Below are 20430 nucleotides of genomic sequence, written 5' to 3' on the forward strand. Positions count from 1 at the left end.
AAAAATGACATCAAAATGGCGCGCGATGGGAAAACCGCCATATTAGCGGAACAAGCGCTGTAAGAGCAGGGCCTTTCCCTAATTGAAAACCGCCTCATGAACGAAGCACCATAAAGTGGAACGCCGTAAAGCGGGGCCCTACTGTATTATTGTCTTCTAGTGAATCATGTCTTCTCATTATGTGTCCAAAGTATGACAACCTCACTTTCATCATTTTTGCTTCTAGTGACAGTTCTGGATTAATTTGTTCTAACATCCAATTATTTGTTTTGTTCGCAGTTCATGGTATGCACAACGATTTCCCAGAGCTTGGAAAAGTTATTTTTTTTTTGAACTACAACTCCCATCAGCCCCAGACAGCATGGCCACTGGATTGGGCTGATGGGAGTTGTAGTTCAAAAAAGTAACTTTTCCAAGCTCTGCGATTTCCTCCAACACCACATTTCAAATGAGTTGATTTTTCACTTAACCGCCTTTTTCACCGTCCAACTCTCACATCCATACATACATAGAGATCGGAAATACCATGGTCTGAATGATCCTGACTTTACTGTTCATCTAAAGGACCTTTTCTAGTTCTCTCACAGCTGCCCTCCCCAGTCCTAGCCTTCTTCTGATTTCTTGACTATTGTCTCCATTTTGGGTAATGACTGTGCCACTGCCGAGGTATTGACAATCCTTGCAACATGGAAATGCTGAATTTTCAAGACATTCAGCACTAGCACAGTTTTTACCACAAGGTTAATTTTCTTGCACTTTCTCAAAACGTGTGAGGATAGCTCTGCTCTTATTATTATTTACATTGTTGTAGGGTCATATCCAAAACACAATAACAGATCCCAGACTTTGCTGGATTTGCTTAATTGCCAGAAAGTTCCATGGCCAGGAGTGACATATCCAGACACATTGTCAATCAAGGTCAATAATGCTCAGTATAGGAGACAGCCCATTGAACACAGAAAGACTTACAGCACAATCCTGTGTCTATTCAAAAGTAAGTTCTATTGATTCAATGGGGGCCACTCCCAGGTAAGTGGGGTTAGAATTTCAGCCATATTTCTGAGTAGATGTATATGGGATTGTGCAGTAAATCTAGATTCATCCCCCCTCCCAGCTGTGAAGGTCACCGGTAGTGACTGTCTTTGAGTCTAACCTACTTAGTTCACAGGGATGTTGTGCGGAAAAAATTGGAGGGGGCATATACACAGTCTTCAGCTTCTTGGAGAAAAGGCAGGATAGAAATCTGATCAATAAAATACTAAGCCCAAACCAAACCGCGTGATAACACTTTGCACTGGAAGTAGGAGTGGAAAATCAGTTCCGTTTTACAGCGGATGTGCCGATTTAAAAATGAATTGATCTCCTCTCCAACTTCCAATGCAAAGAGGGAGAACGTGTATGATTCAAGAGATATTTAACTCTACGGGTAACTCTATCATTTTCTTTCTCTACAGGCGTAGGATGTTACCGTTACGGCAAGGGGCGAGGCGATCCGAATATGCGTATTTGCGTCACTTCCCCACAGGTCTGGTTTGCGCCGGCGCCTTGCAAAAGGAGGAACGAAGCGAAGCTGGTGCCTCTGGGTCCTTGTGCCCGCAGATTAGCGGCCACGTCTCCCGGAAGATGGATCCGGGAAGCCCCGTCTAGATTGCGGCCTGGCAGTAGCACTTTGCTACTGCCGGTGTTTGTCCCATTTCGCATTCACCCCCTTCCCCTCGGCATTTTAGGTCTGATCTGGACTCCTGCCTTCAGAGATCTGGGTAGGGGTCGTAACGAAGTAAGGCTGAGGGTAAGCTGAGGCCTAAAAGGTGGGGTGGGGTGGGGTGGGGTGGGGGGTGAAAAGGGGTCTTTGGATAGGGTGAGTGTGAACAGAAATCTAATTGTAACTAGACATCTAATGTGATATAATTTCACTGTACCTGTGGAGGGGAACTCTGTCATGCCCATGTTTTGGCCTTCTTCACGCAGCGCATACTTAAAACTATGGAGTCTGCTCCCACAAGAGGCAGTGATGGCCACCAACCTGGATGGCTTTAAAAGAAGATTAGACAAATTCTTGGAGGACAGAAGGATCGAAGGCTACTGGCCATGATGGCTGTGCTCTGCCACCATAGTCAGATGCAGTGTACTTCTGAAAAACAGTTGCTGGAAACTATGGGGTGAGGGGAGGGAAGAGTGCTTTTGCACTCAGGTCCTGTTTGAGGGCTTTTCATGAGCAAGTGGTTGGCCACTGTGAGAACAGGATGCTAGACTTGATGGGTCATTGGCCTGATCCAGCAAGCTCTTCTTATGTTCTTATGTACAGCAACTACCACATAGGCTTCTGATGCCTCCCAACCCCTTTCTGGCAAAAGTTTCTTCTAGTTGCGTGAGGTCGAGATTTAGCAGGTGAAGCTTTTTCCTGGCAGAGAATTGCAGCAGAAACAGAGATCTTCATCTGCCGAAAGCATCATAGTCAGTAAGCTGCAAAAGGCTTAGGAACCTGGCCACACACACAAAGGTGGCAACCCTGTAGTGGTGCCACTATAGGAATGTTAGCAAATAGGTTGTAAGAAAGTGAGACAGTTTTGTGTAGAGCACAAATAAGAGTATATGAAAAGAGAGGATGATCAAATGGAGTGATGGAGAGAGGAGGGTGGGGGGTTGTGTTGTGGAAATGAGTGACAGCATGAGGCAGAAGTTAAGTCTGAAGTGGTATCTTTGGGAAAAGATGGAGCCTTTGGCAGAGGGGGATCTGATGAGCAGGCCTGAATTTTAAAAGGTGAATAAAGAAAATAGGAGAGGGGGGATATTATAGACAGATTAACAGGAGCTTCAGCACATTTCAGTATTTGTAGTTCATATGCCAGCCCTTAGACCCACCAACATGTTTGTTCCATGTTTTTGTTTTTATTCTTGCAGCAAGAGTCACCTACACAATTTAATCTACATGGCAGACAAGGGTTTGCTAAGGGTGTGACTTTTTAAAACGCAGGGATCAAGTGCTATATATGTAAATATGACCTGGCTATGTTCTTTTTACAAGATGTGGGGGGGTTTCTCCAGATGTGTAGTCACAGGCGTCCCCATCCCCAGCACGCAATTGTGTGGACATATGTAAAATGTGGGTAGAGCAATCACTAGTATGGCTGGCAGCAGTTTTCATAATGGCAGAGGTTTGAAAATCTGCTGCCATGGTCAGGGATTTAGTGTTGCCCACATCTGTGATTGTTTCCTTTTACACATTTGCCTCTCAGGATGAACATCATGGCAAAATAGAGATCAGCCTAATCCCATCCATTGGCTGGAGAAAGAGCAGTTACAGAGGGCTTGCTTCACTGAACCCTGCCAGAATGATCACTCTGACTTTCTCAGTTTTGCTTTCTTTCCCCTTTGCTCTCAATTCTCCCTCCTTCCCTCTCTTATCTAATCTAATCTAATCTAATCTAATCTATTAGATTGTGAGCCTCTAGGTGTGGACTTCCTTATCTCTTAATATCTGTATAACAATTTTACATGCCTTATAAGAAATGCAAACTTATTATTATTGTTGTTATTGTGTAAAAAAGCCCAGAATTGCTCATATGAAGAACAAATGATTGTGTGACTGGGACCTAGATAATTTGCGTACATGGGATAGCTCAACTACACAAGCTTAATATTTTGGCTGATCTTTCATATTCCTCGGCATGTTTTCCAACAGCAAGGTACATGAACTTAGCAGATGTAAATACTGAACCAGTACCATTTTGTAATTACCTTCTCTGGAGAAAACTGTTCAGCAGTTGAACTGATCTGAATATGGCATTCTACAGAAGCAGCCTCATACTTGATCCATCTAGCTCAGTATTATCTACTGCAGCTGGCAGTGGCTCTCTGGGTTATCAGACGGGGCCTCTCCCAGGCTTTCCTTGAGACGCCGGGGATTGAACCTGGGACCTGCTGCATGTAAGGCATAAGAACATAAGAAGAGCCTGCTGGATCAGGCCAGTGGCCCATCTAGTCCAGCATCCTGTTCTCACAGTGGCCAACCAGGTGCCTGGGACAAGCCTGCAAGCAGGACCAGAGTGCAAGAACACTCTCCCCTTCTGAGGCTTCCGGCAACTGGTTTTCAGAAGCATGCTGCCTCTGACTAGGGTGGCACAGCACAGCCATCACGGCTAGTAGCCATTGATAGCCCTGTCCTCCATGAATTTGTCTAATCTTCTTTTAAAGCCATCCAAGCTGGTGGCCATTACTGTGTCTTGTGGGAGCAAATTCCATAGTAAAGAAGTACTTCCTTTTGTCTGTCCTGAATCTTCCAACATTCAGCTTCTTTGAATGTCCACGAGTTCTAGTATTATGAGAGAGAAAAACTTTTCTCTATCCACTTTCTCAATGCCATGCATAATTTTATACACTTCTATCACGTCTCCTCTGACCCGCCTTTTCTCTAAACTAAAAAGTCCCAAATGCTGCAACCTTTCCTCGTAAGGGAGTTGCTCCATCCCCTTGATCATTCTGGTTGCCCTCTTCTGAACCTTTTCCAACTCTATAATATCCTTTTTGAGATGAGGCGACCAGAACTGTACACAGTATTCCAAATGCGGCCGCAGCATAGATTTATACAACGGCATTATGATATCGGCTGTTTTATTTTCAATACCTTTCCTAATTATCCCTAGCATGGAATTTGCCTTTTTCACAGCTGCCGCACACTGGGTCGACATTTTCATCGTGCTGTCCACTACAACCCCGAGGTCTCTCTCCTGGTCGGTCACTGCCAGTTCAGACCCCATGAGCGTATATGTGAAATTCAGATTTTTTGCTCCAATATGCATAATTTTACACTTATTTATATTGAATTGCATTTGCCATTTTAAGGCTTATTCTACTGAGCTACGATCCTTCCCCTGCTAAGATTTGTTGTGAATAAAAATGCTGGTCTGTCCCAACTTGGCTCTTGCACAGCCTCCATTCAGCATGGCTTCTACAGAAGAACTTCCCAGTGAATCTGCCCTGTGGCTCAAATATGTCTCCCATTGGCTTGCTTTTAATAGTGCCCCAAATCCACACACACATACCCCCGAGAGTCAAATGTGATGTCATTACACCCAGTTCATGGGGGGATGGGGGGGAACAAAAAGGATGCATGGGTGAGCTGAGCGAAATCTTTCTCCATGTTATGGCTTACCTCCCCACAGGCCCTCTCCACACAACCACAGACAATTTTCCGTACTTCTCACCAGCTCATCCCTTTTGCTTCTTCAATAGGATATTCTTGCTTTTGTGTGATTGAATCAGATCTGGGTTTAAACCCATGGATTTGCTGCTATAGCCTATCACCTGTAGGGCTGCCTCTAGAAGCAGTGGAGATATTTGCAAAGTGAAAAAAAGATGCTGTTCATAAATGTACCACATTATGTGGGACCATTCTACTAAGTTGTGCTTTCATTGAGGAGATGCTGTTAAAGGATAAGAGAAATATGGTTAACTTGGTGATTATGTTGGGTTCCTGTTCTATTTATGGAGTAATGGGACAACTTGTTCTGCATGGTTATAAGAAATTGACTTTGGGTGGAAATATCTACCAGATTCTTTAGATTTTTTGGTCTCTGTCTTGGTGATCTAAAATTCCCGCTGTTTAACTCTTTCTTCCTCTTGCCCCAGGGTGAACATAGGATGATCAAACGCCATACAGTTTTTGACTTCCATTATGTCTTGGTTTGCTGACCTGGCTGGAAAGGCAGAGGACCTTCTCAATAAAGTAGATCAGGGAGCTGCATCTGCTTTAAGCAAGAAAGAGGTCGCTGGCAGCGTAGCCTACAGCAACAGCACCTTGGATGATGTCAGTGAGTTCCCCAAACAGACTAGGAAGCAGCAGTATCAAGAGCTGTCTAAACCTGGCTTTATCTCCTCGGCAGCGGATAACATTAAACATCAGAAGGCGACAATTCTAGCAGGAACTGCCAATGTTAAAGCATCATCCAGGCTATCTGCAGAAGTTTCTCCTTCCACGGAAGCGACTCCCACGCCCAGGCCATCTGCCCAGTTTGTAAGAAGGAAAAAGTCTGAACCCAATGATGAACTCCTCTTTGACTTTCTGAATAGCTCTGAAAAGGAACCAAATGGGAAAATGGATCTTAAACGAGAGAAAAGCAGAGCAGTTGCTTCTCAAAATCACTCTCGGACTTCAAGCATTAGCTCTGTGTCAGCGAGTTCTCAGAGTGTCAAAACTGGGGAAGATGTTTCTATTCGGAGTCAAGGCAATGGTAGCTAAGCATAACTACAGATGTTAAGGAATATTTTAAAGTATGGTAGTGATGAGAGGATTCTAGCCTTCATTATTATGATTACATGGTGCAAGTTCAGTTTTGTGTTTTATTTAAGTATCTTATTTTAGTATTTTTATGTTTGCCTTTCTGGGCAAAGAGCCCTCCTAAGGCAGTTTCATAAGTAAAAATAACAAAACAATTAAAAAGATAAAATACAGTCCATCATAACAACATCATAAAACCAGTTCCTCCAAACCAGCAAAAATATAGTAGCAACAGTTAAAATTACATCTTAAAAATCTAGGCCAGCATCATTATTCAATTAAAACAGTCAAGCTGTAAAACTCATTTAAAAACAATCAAAGAGGAAGCCTCCCATGGGAGAGAGAGCTGCACTGTGACGGGGCCGCTAATGAAAAGGCTCTGTCTGTTGTGCCTGCCAGCCTTACTCGTGGGCCCACAAGCAGGGCCTCTACAGTTGATCTTAGGGCCAGATAGGTTCATTTGGGTACATACGAAGCTGCCTTATGCTGAGTCAGGCCATTCATCTGTCTAGCTCAGGATTGTCCACACTTACTGACAGCAGCTCTCTATGGCTTTAGTCCGGACATTCTCAGTCCTACTTGGAGATGCCAGGGATTGAACATATAAAGCGTTACTACTGAGCCACAACCCTTCCTTTGAAGGTACAGATGATCTTTCAGATAACCTGGTCCTGAGCCATTCAGGGCTATAAAAGGATCACCAGCAGTTTAAATTAGACCAGAAAATTCATTGGCAACCAATGCACCTGCTACAGAACCAGTATTATATGCCCTGATCACTTGGCCCCCACAAGCAACCAGGCAGCTGCCTGATGTTGTCTAAAGCAGTGTTATATAAGCACCCGAGTGTTCGATTTGGGATGCCTCATGAGTTCTAATGCCAGCTCCTGGATAGATTGCTATAGACTGCCTGCAGAGTATAATCGTCCATTCATCCAAGGCTCCCCACTTGTAAAGTGATGACAGTGGCACAGCTTCCTAAGGCTGGCTTTATAGCCAGGGCTCAAATTACAAGGGAAGTAGAGGAGAGGCTGCTCACTTTCTGAGCCACCCCACTGCCCCAGCCATTATGTTTAGAAGGCTACAGGGGTGAATGGTTGGGCTGAAATGAAGCCATTTGGGGACCTGATGAATTTCATTAAGGACCCATACTTTTTATCCGCTCATTCATGTACTGTTTATAATGCCATTCATGCTTTCTGCCAGTCCCATCCTGCCACATGGTTAAGAACAGGCCAAGGCACCCTGCCCATGCTTAGGGACTGGGTATGCTTAATGAATGAGGGCTGGCTGGACATACCCTTCTGGTAATTTTTTTTGCAAAGTGTTAAATTAAGAGGGTGTGTTCTACTTTATCACTTTCTATCAAGTGCTGAAAGGTGTGTGTATTTTTTCCCCAGCAGGTAATACAGATGAACTTAGAACATTTGTAGTCACTTATTAAACTGCTTTCATCTTGATTCACTAATAGCTCAAGTTATTTATAGGGGTCAAGGGAGGTAACATGATCCCAGGTTCAATATATGGGTGTTTATATAAAATATGGAAACTAATCTGGAATCAAGCAATCAGGTTGTTGTTCCTGTTTTATCAGCGTTGTGTCCTTGGTACACAGCGGCATGCACTGGTTCCTTCTGAAATTTCCCACCATGCATTGCTGTTTGGTTTTTTAGCAAGACTTTAAATATTTGGTCACTGGCATTGATGAATCAGCTTCAACAATGATTCCAAATTCATTTGAAATTTTTCAAGTTGACACAGTAGCAGTTCATAATTTCAAAAGTTCTTGCCTTTATATATTTTTATTTTCTGCATATTAGGCCCTATCTGCACTATACATTTAAAGTATCATACCACAGTCATGGCTTCCTCCCCCCCCCCGAATCCTGGGAACTGTAGTTTGCTAAAAGTGCTGAGAGTTGTTAGGAAACCCCTATTCCCCTCAACGAGCTACTATTCCCAGAGTGGCTTAACAATCAACCCCTCTTCCCAGGGACCTTCCCAACACCCCACATGATTCTCATCATGTGAGGGGAAGAGCAAGGGCTTGATCCTGCAGGATTCTAAATCACACAGTGAGTTTACGTGTGTAGAGCCACAGACTTTATTGTTCCAGTGTGATATGGCCAGGCAACAGGGGCACAACTACGAGGACAGGGCCAGTGGGATTGGGCTCTACAAGGTTTGTTTTATTGTTTTATGCTGCTATTTGTATTATTTTTAATTGTTTTTTAGTATTTTAAGTGCCTGTTTTATGGTTTTAAGGTTGCGTGTAGTTTAATTGTATGTTTTTAACTACATGTAGTTTTATTTGTAAGCCGCCCTGAGTTCCAGTTTGGAAAAAGGGCAGGGTAAAAATAAAGTTTCATTCATTCATTTCATTCATTCAGTGAGCCCAGCCCCATTTTCTTCAGGTGACAAGTCTTTTGGGGCTTGAACACCCAAATAGGGCTATGGAGGAAAGGAGTTTCTCTTTTCTTTTTTTTTAAGAAGGAATATTGAGTGTCCCTGACTGCTACATTAGGGAACTATATATTATCAGGCTGCCTGTGATTCAGTCCTGTTGAACTCAGTGGGGCTTGCCTCTGAGAGGACATGCATAGGATTGCACTGTTCTATTAGTCATAGAAAGTAGGCCAGCAAAGCAATTTCCTTGATTAAATGTGGGTCTCTCTCTGCACAGATACTCTTGATACTTCCAATTCCGGGCTGGAGACTGATGTAGATGTTCAAAAAGATTCATTGCCGGCTGCAGAAGCAAATCCTAGCCTCACACCTAATGATGGAAAATCACACGAGTTGTCCAATCTTCGCCTTGAGAATCAACTTCTGCGGAATGAAGTGCAATCTTTAAATCAAGAAATGGCATCATTAATTCAGCGAGCCAAAGAAACTCAAGCAGGTAGAGGGTTTTATAACTTTTGACATCTTCTGTTATTAACATCTTTGGAAATTGTTTGGGCTAATATAGCATAATAGCTGAGAGTGGTTTATAGGGCTGCTGTAAGCATTACTAAGATAATTTATGTGAATATTCTGAATACTTGAAATGTGCTATACAAATGCTATATATGATGACTGATACGAGGTTGGATCCAGAGTTTCTGTGAGTGGGGCTCTGCTTATGGGACAGTCTCATTGGAAGAAGCAGTGGGCAAATATATTTTACTGATGTCTAGAGATGTGAAGGCCCGGAAAAAACCCAGAAAAATTAGGGAGGAAAAGGGTTCCCCCACTGAACTTTTCCATCTTTTTTCCTGGGTCTTCACATCTCTACTTTTGCCTGCAGCCCCCTCTGCTGGATACTCCACATGAATAAGAACCTTGCTTTGTGATTTCACAAGCTTTTAGTGCTCAACGTATTTTTGTTTTGAGGAGTGTAGAAAGACTTTTTTACGGATTTCTGTTTTTTGGCTTAATCATTTATTTATTTCAGGCATTTACAGGTCCAATTTCTTAACTATACTTAGGAAATTGAGAACATTGGGTTTCATCCAGACTTTACCTGCTGCAGACAGAAGGTCCTGTCCATGGAAGACTTTTGATCCAGCAGAGGGATTCTGCTGGCAGGAGGGGGGAGACAATGTTTGCCAATTCCTCTTACAGCCCCTACACCGCCCTCCACATTGCTCCGAAGGGTCCCTCAATCTTCCAGAGCACATTTTAAGAGAGTTCATGGGATGAAGGGGGAATTGGCAAAAGTTGTTCCCACCAGCAAAGGAGGAAAGTGAAGTCTGGATCCATGCCATAACATCTGACCAGGCCAATGTGATCAAACCCCACTCCCTTGCTTTCTTATTTGGTACCTTAATTTCTAATCACCAACAGAATTTCGCTACATGCGTAAGAAATGCAGAGTAGAAATATGGGAAAAAACTCATCAATCGCATTAACCTTTGCTGATCTGAACCTCTGTAGAATTAAACAATGCCCGAGCAAGAGTCGAAAAGTGGAATGTTGATCATTCAAACAACAGCAGGCTTGTTCGAGAACTTCAGGCTCAAGTTGATGATCTGACAGAAGCCGCTGCTGCTAAGGATTCCCAGTTGGCTGTCCTGAAAGTGAGGTTACAGGAAGCCGATCAGCTTCTGAATTCGCGTACTAAAGCATTGGAAACAGTGCAGAATGAAAAATCACGGTACTTAAAATACCTCTTACCTTTTTTTAATGATTGAAGAAATCAAGCTCTATAGGCTTGCTGGCACTTAAAGTAACCTTTTTTGCTTGTAAGATACTTTTTACATCTTTCAATAACTTGATTGTTGGGCTTCATTCTCCAAGGCTTCAGTCAGATCAGTCCAGTGATACTTCCTCTGTCTGTAAAGGAGAATGCTCATTGTACGCCATGCTGAAAGCCCCATTTGAATGATTGCTTCCATGTGATTTGGTCAGCTTGCATGATTTTGAAACCTAACCTGTGACAGCCACCCAATCTGGCAGAACAGTGGCTCACTTAAATAGGGCCTAATTTCTATTGGAACATGGAGTGCTTCCTTTGAGGTAGACAATAGGAAGCCCCTAAAAGCCCATTGGCTGGAATGCAGCAGTCCAGGTGCCTTCTGGGTACCCAAGGGATGGTGTGAGCTCATTGCAGCTCTTGTTTTCCTGAATAGAAGTTTCCTCGTTAAGCGTTGTAAGGTACTTCTTAAGCTCCCTGGGGTGAAGAAGCAGCTCATTATGTGGTGCTGGGGACTGCTATTTAGAAAACAAAACAGATAGGAAATCTCTGGATGTTGTATTCTCTCAATGAAGAAGCCTTTTGTTTTAAGGTGATTCTTTCATTTCATGGAGTCTGAACTGAATTCAGCCCCATTCATGGAAATTAAAGCTACTGGTGGCTACCCCACCCATGGCATTGGAGGCAGCATGCCTCAGAATAGCCATTGCTGGGGAGGCACAGCAAGAAAGGGCAATCACCCTCATTTCCTGCTTATGGGCTTCCCAAAGGCTTCTGGTCGATAGGACGTTGATCTGTTCCAGCGTAGGTCTTGTAATGCTGAGTTTTTCTCCTTGAAGAAGGAACGGAAGAGAAGAACCCAAATGCAAACATTGTCCTTGTCAAATAATTATTTTCCTTTTAAAACAAACAAACTTGAAAATTATGGCAAGGATAGGGTTGGCAAAGCCCCTTGCAGTGCAGCTGTCTATCGGGCACTTGGGAGGCACTACACAAGGTGCTTTGACAGGTGGGCGGAACCACCCACCTGTCATTCACCTGATGTCATTATGATGTCCTGCATTTGCCCGCAGGGGTGAGGACAGATTAGGATCTGGCCTGCTGGGCCAAAAAGGTTTTCCACCTCTGAAGTAGCTTTAAAACGCCAGGGAAATGATGACATTATGGATTGTGTCTCCAAAGTGAATGATGTAGCTCACCCCTGTGACTGTCAACCTTTACTGTCTGCCTGTCCAGAATAATACAGGATAATAGTGAAGGGAACAGCCTGCACAATCAAGCTCTCCAGACCCTGCAGGAGAGGTTATGTGATGCAGAGTCCACGCTTCGAAGGGAGCAAGAAGGCTACAAACAGATGCAGGTGAGAACAACGGACTTGGGAACTGCTGCTTCCCTTCACGGATTGAAGGACTGCATTCGACAGAGTGCAGTGACTCGCCTTTAAATCTTGCTGACTCTTCTGCACCCTAAGTACACCCCGGAGATGGTACATAGGAAGCTGCCTTATACACAGTCTGACTGTTTGTCCACCTAGCTCAGTATTGTTGACACTGGCAGCAGCTGTTCTGGCTTTCAGGCAGGAGTCCATCTCAACCCTACCTGTATATTTGTTGTCTATTTTAATTGTGGATGGTTTAGGTAACTGGTTCTTTTACTTTGGAAACTGCTTAGAAATCTATTTTGGCATTAAGCATTGTATGAACTAGTAAAAAATAATACCTGGAGATGCTGGGTATTGCACCTGAGACCTTTTGCACGTAAAGCCTGTGCTTTGTCATTGAGCTGGAGCCCTTCGGTATATGATTTCCTGCTGTGAGCAGGGGGTGGACTTGATGGCCTACAAGGCCCCTTCCAACTCCATGATTCTATATGATTCTATGTACACAGTAACTTTAGTTACTCGGAGAAGAAGAGGAGCACAGTTTTTTCTCCTCTAGAGAAGATTTTGGGGGTGCACAGAGAGGTGGACGGGGAATCTCTGCTGCCAGCCGTGTCCATTCCGGTGCTAGACAGATTTTACTCAGTATGTCGGCTGTTGTTCTTTTTTTCCTAAAACTCTTTTATTTCAAGTTTGTGATTAAAAATAAGCCTTGTCCTCGCAGAATGAATTTGCAGCTCGCCTCGGTAAAATGGAAGCTGAGCGTCAGAGCTTGGCTGAAGCAGTTACTGCAGCGGAGAGGAAGTACGCAGAGGAGAAGCACAGAGCTGATGAATTTCAGCAGCAAGTTAAAGTAGCCAAAATCAGCTGGGAGTCTGCGAAGCAAGAACTGGCAGACTACAAACAAAAAGCTACGCGCATACTCCAGGTGAAGCTATTTTTTTTTAGCAATCATCGTACGTAACCCACGCCTTATCCAAAAGAATAGATATGCAAGCCCGTTGGACAATTAGGTGTGCTAGCAAAGTAGAACGTTCACATTTAGGAGCAGTATACCTCCAAGCACCAGCTGCTGAGGGTGAACGACGGGGGATAGCCGTCGCTTTTAAGCTGTTCTGTTGCCAGATTTCAAGTGAGCCCTTCTGCCATAGTAAACACGTGTTTGTTCGTTTGTTTTAAAGTGTGTGCAATGAAGCATAGCCTGTGGCAATTAGTATGCAGTTTCATTTATTTATAGTTAATGTTTAAATCTCAGTCCAAAGAAAAGCTGATAAACAGCCTGAAAGAAGGCTCTGGGATTGAAGGTCTGGATAGCCAAACAGCAAGCATCATGGAGTTGGAGGAACTGAGGCATGAACGAGATACGCAGAAGGAGGAATTGCAAAAGCTACAGGGGCAGATACAGCAACTGAGGATAGAACTGCAGGTACTGTTGTATCTGTAGCTATTTTATGTATGTATTTATTATTATTTCATTGTTTACTGCATAAAATGGGAGGTATTCAGAACAGACCCATCGAAGTTAATAAATATGACTCACTTGGGTTCATTCATTTCATTGGGTCTACTCTGAGGAGGACTTAGTTTAATACAGCCCAATGTCTCTAAGCAACTTACAGTCATAAAAAATAGTAAATGATGTTTTATCGATTAAAATGTTTTTAAGAATGTTTTTAGTTCATGGATAATTTTACTGATTTTATTTGTATGTTGCATACCGCCTTGTTATGTTTTATGAAAGTGTGGGCTATGAACATTTCAATAAATAGCATTCACCCTGCAATATTATAATAAGGATGACTCCTACCTCACCCTACTAAAAGATGTACCCCACCACAAGTTAGGATATGATCATACTATTTGATCCCAATTAAGAACCAAACGACTGGGTAAACAGGAACGCCTTTGCTTGGTGCCTAAAAGCAGTTAAAGATGGTGCCAGGCATACCTCCCTGGGGAGAGTATTCCACAGTCAAGGAGTCACCACTGAAAAAGCCTGTTCCCATGCTGCCATCTTCCATATCTCCCTTGAAGGGAGGCACATGAAGAAGTGCTTCAGATGACAAATATAGGGACTGGGTAGGTTAATGTGGCATAGGAATTATGAGCATAGGCAGCTACCTTACACCAGGTCTTGCCATCAGGTGCAACAGCAAAATGTTTTCGTGTTACCTTCTTGACAGTTAAATTGGGTCAATCCCCCACCTTTGACCTGATGGGCTGCCACATCCACTCGTCACTGGTGTCCAAATCTTAGGACTCTGTGTGTGTGCTCATCTGCCACACTTCCTTATTATACAGGGCTAGATGCCACCAGCTACTGATAGAGAGGCTTGAGGCATTGGCAACCATAGAGGAAAAGACAGAAGTTCAGGCATAGCAGCACAGAATAGTAGAGTTGGAAGATACATCCAATCCAAACATCATCTAGTCCAACCCCCCTGCAGGAAATCCATTACCAGCCTCTGCTTAAAATCCTCAAGCAAAGGAGAGTCTCACACCTTCTAAACAGTTTCTTCCATTGTCAAAGCTCATTCTGTCAGGAAGTTCTTCCTAATGTTTAGCCTAAATCACTTTTATTTTTTTTTAATATGAATCCATTGCTTTGGTTCCTACCATCCGGAGCAACAGAAAACAGATTTTACCCCATTGTGTATATGACAGCCCTTCAAATATTTTTTGAAGGTTTTTGCAGTTTTGGACATTACAGAAAAGCCCCATCAGGCGTTGCCTCTTCTTTAGTGACTCTCTGTTGTAACATCCAAAGGACATACCGCCTGTGCATATCCCTCAGACAAGTTCCCCTCTTGGATGTTCTAATGAAGCACTACCAGTGAAGTGTGCAGGTGCCACATGTATAGTTAGCAGCATTTCTTTGTAATATCTGGAGTTGCTTCCAGTGGGACTGCTTTGGCACAGGGACCATTTGCTGAAGAAGAAGAGTGTAGAACATTGCAAGGACCATTCTGTAGTTACCCCACATAGCCAAATAATATTCTTAGTACCAGATGGGTGCTTGTTGAAGCAAAAATGCTTTAGTTATGGGATCTAGCGCATATGTGAAAATAGGACCACTTGCTGCCGTTTATAAGGGTTGCTAGTTATGAAATCACGTAAATAAGTAACATATCCTTATATGTAGGATATGGAAGCCCAGCAAATAAATGAAGCTGAATCTACAAGAGAACAGATTCAAGACTTGCAGGATCAAATCACAACTCAAAAAATAGCCAAACAAGAAGTGGAGGCTGAACTAGAGAGACAGAAACAGGTGAGTGCTGGGGAGAGGTCATTATTTTGCCATACTTAAATATTTTCTGCCACCTACAACTTGGAAAAACTGGTTTGGCTGGTGAACTGTAGGTCTTCAAGTTGAAGAGAGTGTCATTAACAGGTGCCTACTGAGCCTACAGAATAGGATCTGTGGGAGAGGCTAAGATTATAACTTTTTACAAGAATTGCAGGCATTTGAGTCACACAAATGTAGGTAATCACTACCCTCCCTCAGCCCAGAATGATCCCAGCTGTCAAACCTAAATCTAGACAAGACGGAAGTACTATTGGTTAGGTTAGGTTCTTGTGATGTAGGAGTGAGCATTCATCTGTTTTGGATGGGGTTGTGTTCTCCCCTCAAAATCAGGTTAACCGCTTGGAAGGGTTCCTAGATTCAGCCTTGCTCCTGGAAGGTCAGGTCGGGTATCGGCTGCAAGTTCCCTTTCCTTTATAAGTCAGAATCTGGCCAGAGTCGTTCATGTCCAGGTCACTTCCAGATTGGATTACTGTGATGTGCTGCATGCAGGGCTGCCTTTGAAGATTGTTTTGGAACTTCAAGTGCTCTAGAATGCCTACTGGAGCTGATGTATCAAAGCATATAATGCCAATATGTTATCATATTGGGCTCCTGCTGGGAGGAAGGGCAGGATATAAATAAAATAATAAATAAATAAATGCATTTGCACTGCCAGCTCATTTACAGACTCAACTCAAAGGTGTTCCGTTTAACCTAATCTTGGTAGAAATCCAATTGCTTCTCTGAAGAGCCAACACAGTAGATAAATACAAGCATGTTGTTATGTGCCTTCAAGTTGATTACAACTTATGGCGACCCTATGAATCAGTGACCTCCAATAAAATAGAAGCATGAATGCTGCTAAACGATAGAGGCTCACCAAGTACTTAGTACCACAGCTCTATATTAAGGGAAATCTTGGTGTGTTTTGCACATATGTTGATGTATGAACCTATAACAAGGTCACTGAAGATAAAAATAAAATGTTCTAATCTATCCAATTGGCAAGGTCTTATCATTGCTCACATGGAAACAGATCAATTTCCCTGTATATCATTTTTTCCCTTTTTTGTTTCATCATGGATAGCTAGCTCTTGTAAGATGAAGACAAAGTCACATGGAGTGAAAAAGGTTTAAATTGCTTTACCTGATTGGAACCGTTCATCTTGCAGGATTACTTGTCCTTCCAGAAATACCATATTAATTAGATGGTGGCAGACGGAACTAATGAAAAGGCAAAAGATCTGTGTTTGCTCTCAGAAGATGGCTGCATAATGTTTATTATAGTATTATGAAGCCATATGGTGGGGTGTTGTTACAGTTCGATGGACAGTCCATTTTCAGTCTGTCCCTTGACTCTGAGGAGGCATTACTATTAAATGAACCCAGTCTTGTGTTAGCACAAATGAGTTGGATCTGATTCACTTCAGCCTTCTTGCTTGCAATACTTGGGTTAAATAGGTTGAAAATGAGGATGAAGGCTGCCCAGACTGTATTCCTGCTCAAGTTATTAAAGAGCGCATACTACACAAGTCAGTCTGGGGCAATCTCTTTTCGGTGGCTGTTAGGACTTTTCTTTTTCTTTTGCCTTCTGAGTGGCAGTCTCTGTATTATATAGGAAATGTTTTTATATGTGTAAAGTTTTTTAATTTTCTGTGTGTGTGTGTGTGTGTGTGTGTGTATACACAGTGGTTTTAGAAATAGTTTTAATTGTGTTAGTTTGGTTCCTACCGGTCCCTGCACACTCAGCAAGTTGTGAAATCACTTTGCGATGCTTCATAGGAAGTGATTCATAAATGAAATCATCATGGTAATACTGAACACAAGAGTGGGCAGCCCTTGGTCCACTTGCCCCAAAACACACCTATTCTCGTTAGAATACTAAAAACCAGTTCATTAAATAATGAATTTCTAGCCTGCAGTATAAGTCTGGATAAGTCTTATACAAATGCCCTCAAAGCCGGAACGGAGAACCAGTGGTCCTTCGGATGGTGCTATTCTGCAGGTCCCATCAGTTCCAGCCTAATCATGTTTTCCATGCAAATGCCGGCTCACTCAGGCCCTTTTCTGGAATAGGTGTCTTCTCTGCTGCAGAGGCTGCACAACCGTCCGATCTTAAACTTTGAAGTGAAGACCCTTTCAGATAGACTAGCGAGGATCCCCAGCCTTTTGGGGCCCAAGGGCACATTTTGGAAATGTTAAGAAATTGTTGTGGGCGCCACAAAATTCTTATTTCACACGAGGAAACCTGATGATGCTCAGAATCCCTTCCCCGAAAAACAGGCATAACTCCTACATTCTCTCCCTAGCACCAAAAAAAGTGTAGGTGGTCACTAAACTCTCACTCTCTCTGTCCTTGACAGGGTGCTGCATTGCACTCTTGGATCTCTAGGAAGTGTCCTGGGGCACAATTAGTATTCTCTGAGGTAGCCCCACATTTGATGTACTGGATACCCCAGAGTGGTCCCTACCAGCTAAGTGCATGGGCACTTCTGTTCATGCTGGCTCTTGCCTAATAAAACTGTTCTTTGAGAGTCAGCAATGCCAAAACACTTCTCCACAATCCCCACCATTAAAGCCATCTGGAACGGCCCTTTGTTTAGTATGGATCCTGCTTCATTTAAGGTCTTAGTAACTGTGTAAGCATTACACTGGACAGAGTGCCGTGTTTGTAGGTTCCAAGGAGATGTATATCCCAAAAGGGGCTCCTGATCAAAATTAGTTTACTTCTTTCCATTCTCATGCCCAGAGGATGATGATGACAGCCTTGGGGTCTGTTGTTGTTATGTGCCTTCAAGTCGATTACGACTTATGGTGACCCTATGAATCGGCGACCTCCAATAGCATCTGTTATAAACCACCCTGTTCAGATCTTGTAAGTTCAGCTCTGTGGCTTCTTTGATGGAATCAATCCATCTCTTGTTTGGCCTTCCTCTTTTTCTACTCCCTTCTGTTTTTCCCAGCATTATTGTCTTTTCTAGGGAATCATGTCTTCTCATGATGTGTCCAAAGTATGATAACCTCAGTTTCATCATTTTGGCTTCTAGTGACAGTTCTGGTTTAATTTGTTCTAACACCCAATTATTTGTCTTTTTCGCAGTCCATTGGAGTCTGTAGGTGTCTCTATCACCATGCAGAACCATAATCTCAAGAAGCCTACATGAAAGGAATGCCAAGAATAGAGCAGGGGAACATCTAGATGTGAATGTTCAGCTTTTTACCTCTAAAGAAAGAAAACTTGTTGGAACCTGGTCCCCACCTGTACTGTTCTGATGTGATCAGCCGCTGTATGGCCGACACTGTATCCTGTCACCCATGATATCTCCAACCTTGGATAGCATTGACATTATTTTTTATAGCATAAACTCTTTTTCAGCTGTGGATGATGGTGGTAAAAAACAGTAGGACATTGTTGTGCCATTGTTAATCAGTTTGCTTAACCATGGCATTTTTTATAATGACTGCTGAATGTGTTTATTTTCCAGGAGCTGCGTTACACCGAAGAAGAACTGTATCGGACCAAAAATATTCTTCAGAGCCGAATATCAGACAGAGAGGAGGAAATTCAGAAACTTAGAAATCAGGTAACTTGGGTTCTCTCTCTCTCTCTCTCTCTCTCTCTCTCTCTCTCTCTCTCTCTCTCTCTCTCTCTCTCTCTCTCCCTCTCTCTCTCTCTCTTTTTTTTTTCTTTCAAAGATGGGGAGAACCATGTAAGCCACCGTGGGTTCCTTGGATTGACAGTACAATCCTATCCACGTCGACTCAAGTAAGTCCCAATGAGTCATGTGGCTTATTCCCAAGTAAGTAGGATTGCTGCCTAAATGGGGATTTGAACTTGCTCTCGCCAGCCCAATACTTTGACCACTGCACCACACTGACTCTCTGAAAATTTGTGACTCTCAACCAAGCAGTATGGATTTATGTTAGGCTATTTTAAGCTATTTTCAATCCCATTTACTTTTGGGGGGAATATTATACACCCATACATACAGTTTTAAGTCCCCATTACTTCGAAGGGAGAAAGTTTGACCTATTCTTTACTCTACCATAGAAATGAAAGAGTTAAACATGCTTAGGTGTGGCTGGATTGTCTCCTTTCATTCTATCTCATGGAAAAAACAATGTTCCACCAGCCCCTTCTTTTGAAATGTTTTTAACAATAAGTCATCAAGTAAATGATGTTTCTTAGTGGTCTTGCCTGTGCGCAGAAAGAGCCCAACGAAAATCTGTTAATTTCAAAATTGCTCAGTGTCTCCATGCAGATAGTCCACATCTTCTGCACTAGAAAATTATCTGTCCAAAGGTTTTGTATTACGTTCCTAGGCTGCTTTAATGCGCTCTCAAGTTGCAAACAGATACTTTTTTGATATTACAGTCACTCGGCACATATGCTTGCTCAAGGAATATGATTTATTTTGTTGTTGTGATGTGCCTTCAAGTTGATTCCGACTTATGGCGACCCTGTGAATCAGTGACCTCCAAGAGCATCTGTCATGAACCACCATGCGCAGATCTTTAACTGAAACCACCCTATATCATAGTCAAGTTTTCACCTCCTTTATCCCCTCTCAAGCTAACAAACAAAACATTGGGCAGCAGTAGTCAATCGGAGTTGGAAAATCGGCTACATCAGTTGACGGAGACGCTAATTCAGAAACAGACCATGTTGGAGAATCTCAGCACAGAAAAGAACTCCTTAGTGTACCAGCTGGAGCGACTGGAACAGCAGCTGAACACTGCCCAAGGTCCATCAACAAATGGTCCCACTATTAACATGGTGGGAATTGACAGTGGTGAAGGTAAAGATGGAGGGATGTTGATGACTTAACAGTAGCATTCACTAAGGATGTATGTATTGTAAATAAATCCATGCCAGTACATAGGTAGGCTGGGAAAGTATTGGATAACTAAGCAGATGGTTGTGTTGATGGGTTTTCTCTAGTTAGAACTGGGGGGACTCACGATGAAAAGTTGCAGTGTTGAGTGCTCCTGTTTCAGGTTCCAGTCATGACTAATTTAAGTCCATTGTTCCCCCCCACCCCTGTGGATCTACTTAGTCAGATACAGCGTGGTTTACATGATGACAATTTAATCTGGCCTTTTGCAGAAGGACTGCACAGAAGGGCAGGGGGCTACAGAAGGCACAACAGGGGATATTTTTACTCCTGTTCAAGCAAATTTGTTGTCAATATGCCTGAACTTCTCTACCACATATTTAAAAATAAAACCTTCTCTCTGTTTTCAAAATGTTAAGCTTGGAAGGAAGTGCCTCTTTAGCTTTGTTTGTTTGTTCCCAAGATTCTGCTGTC

General features: G+C 42.9%; 1 protein-coding gene across 6 annotated transcripts in view; it reads left to right on the top strand.

Moving 5' to 3' along the window:
• Positions 1–1518: 1518 nt before the first annotated feature.
• The window catches only part of GOLGA5 (golgin A5), a 31335-nt gene continuing 12423 nt past the window's right edge, over positions 1519–20430 (top strand). For 4 of the 6 annotated variants that reach the window (XM_061612001.1, XM_061611999.1, XM_061611996.1 and 1 more), the window contains exons 1-10: positions 1519–1789; positions 5629–6230; positions 8961–9179; positions 10196–10415; positions 11691–11814; positions 12557–12760; positions 13088–13258; positions 14975–15103; positions 18607–18705; positions 19695–19920. In XM_061612001.1, the coding sequence (XP_061467985.1) occupies positions 5675–6230; positions 8961–9179; positions 10196–10415; positions 11691–11814; positions 12557–12760; positions 13088–13258; positions 14975–15103; positions 18607–18705; positions 19695–19920 (1948 nt within the window). In that variant the 5' untranslated portion in view covers positions 1519–1789; positions 5629–5674. The remainder of the gene's footprint in view (positions 1790–5628; positions 6231–8960; positions 9180–10195; positions 10416–11690; positions 11815–12556; positions 12761–13087; positions 13259–14974; positions 15104–18606; positions 18706–19694; positions 19921–20430) is intronic. The other 2 variants (XM_061611997.1, XM_061611998.1) reach the window with 2 other exon arrangements.

This window comes from Rhineura floridana, chromosome 2, assembly GCF_030035675.1.
Source record: "Rhineura floridana isolate rRhiFlo1 chromosome 2, rRhiFlo1.hap2, whole genome shotgun sequence".
In the NCBI taxonomy this organism is placed as follows: domain Eukaryota; kingdom Metazoa; phylum Chordata; class Lepidosauria; order Squamata; family Rhineuridae; genus Rhineura; species Rhineura floridana.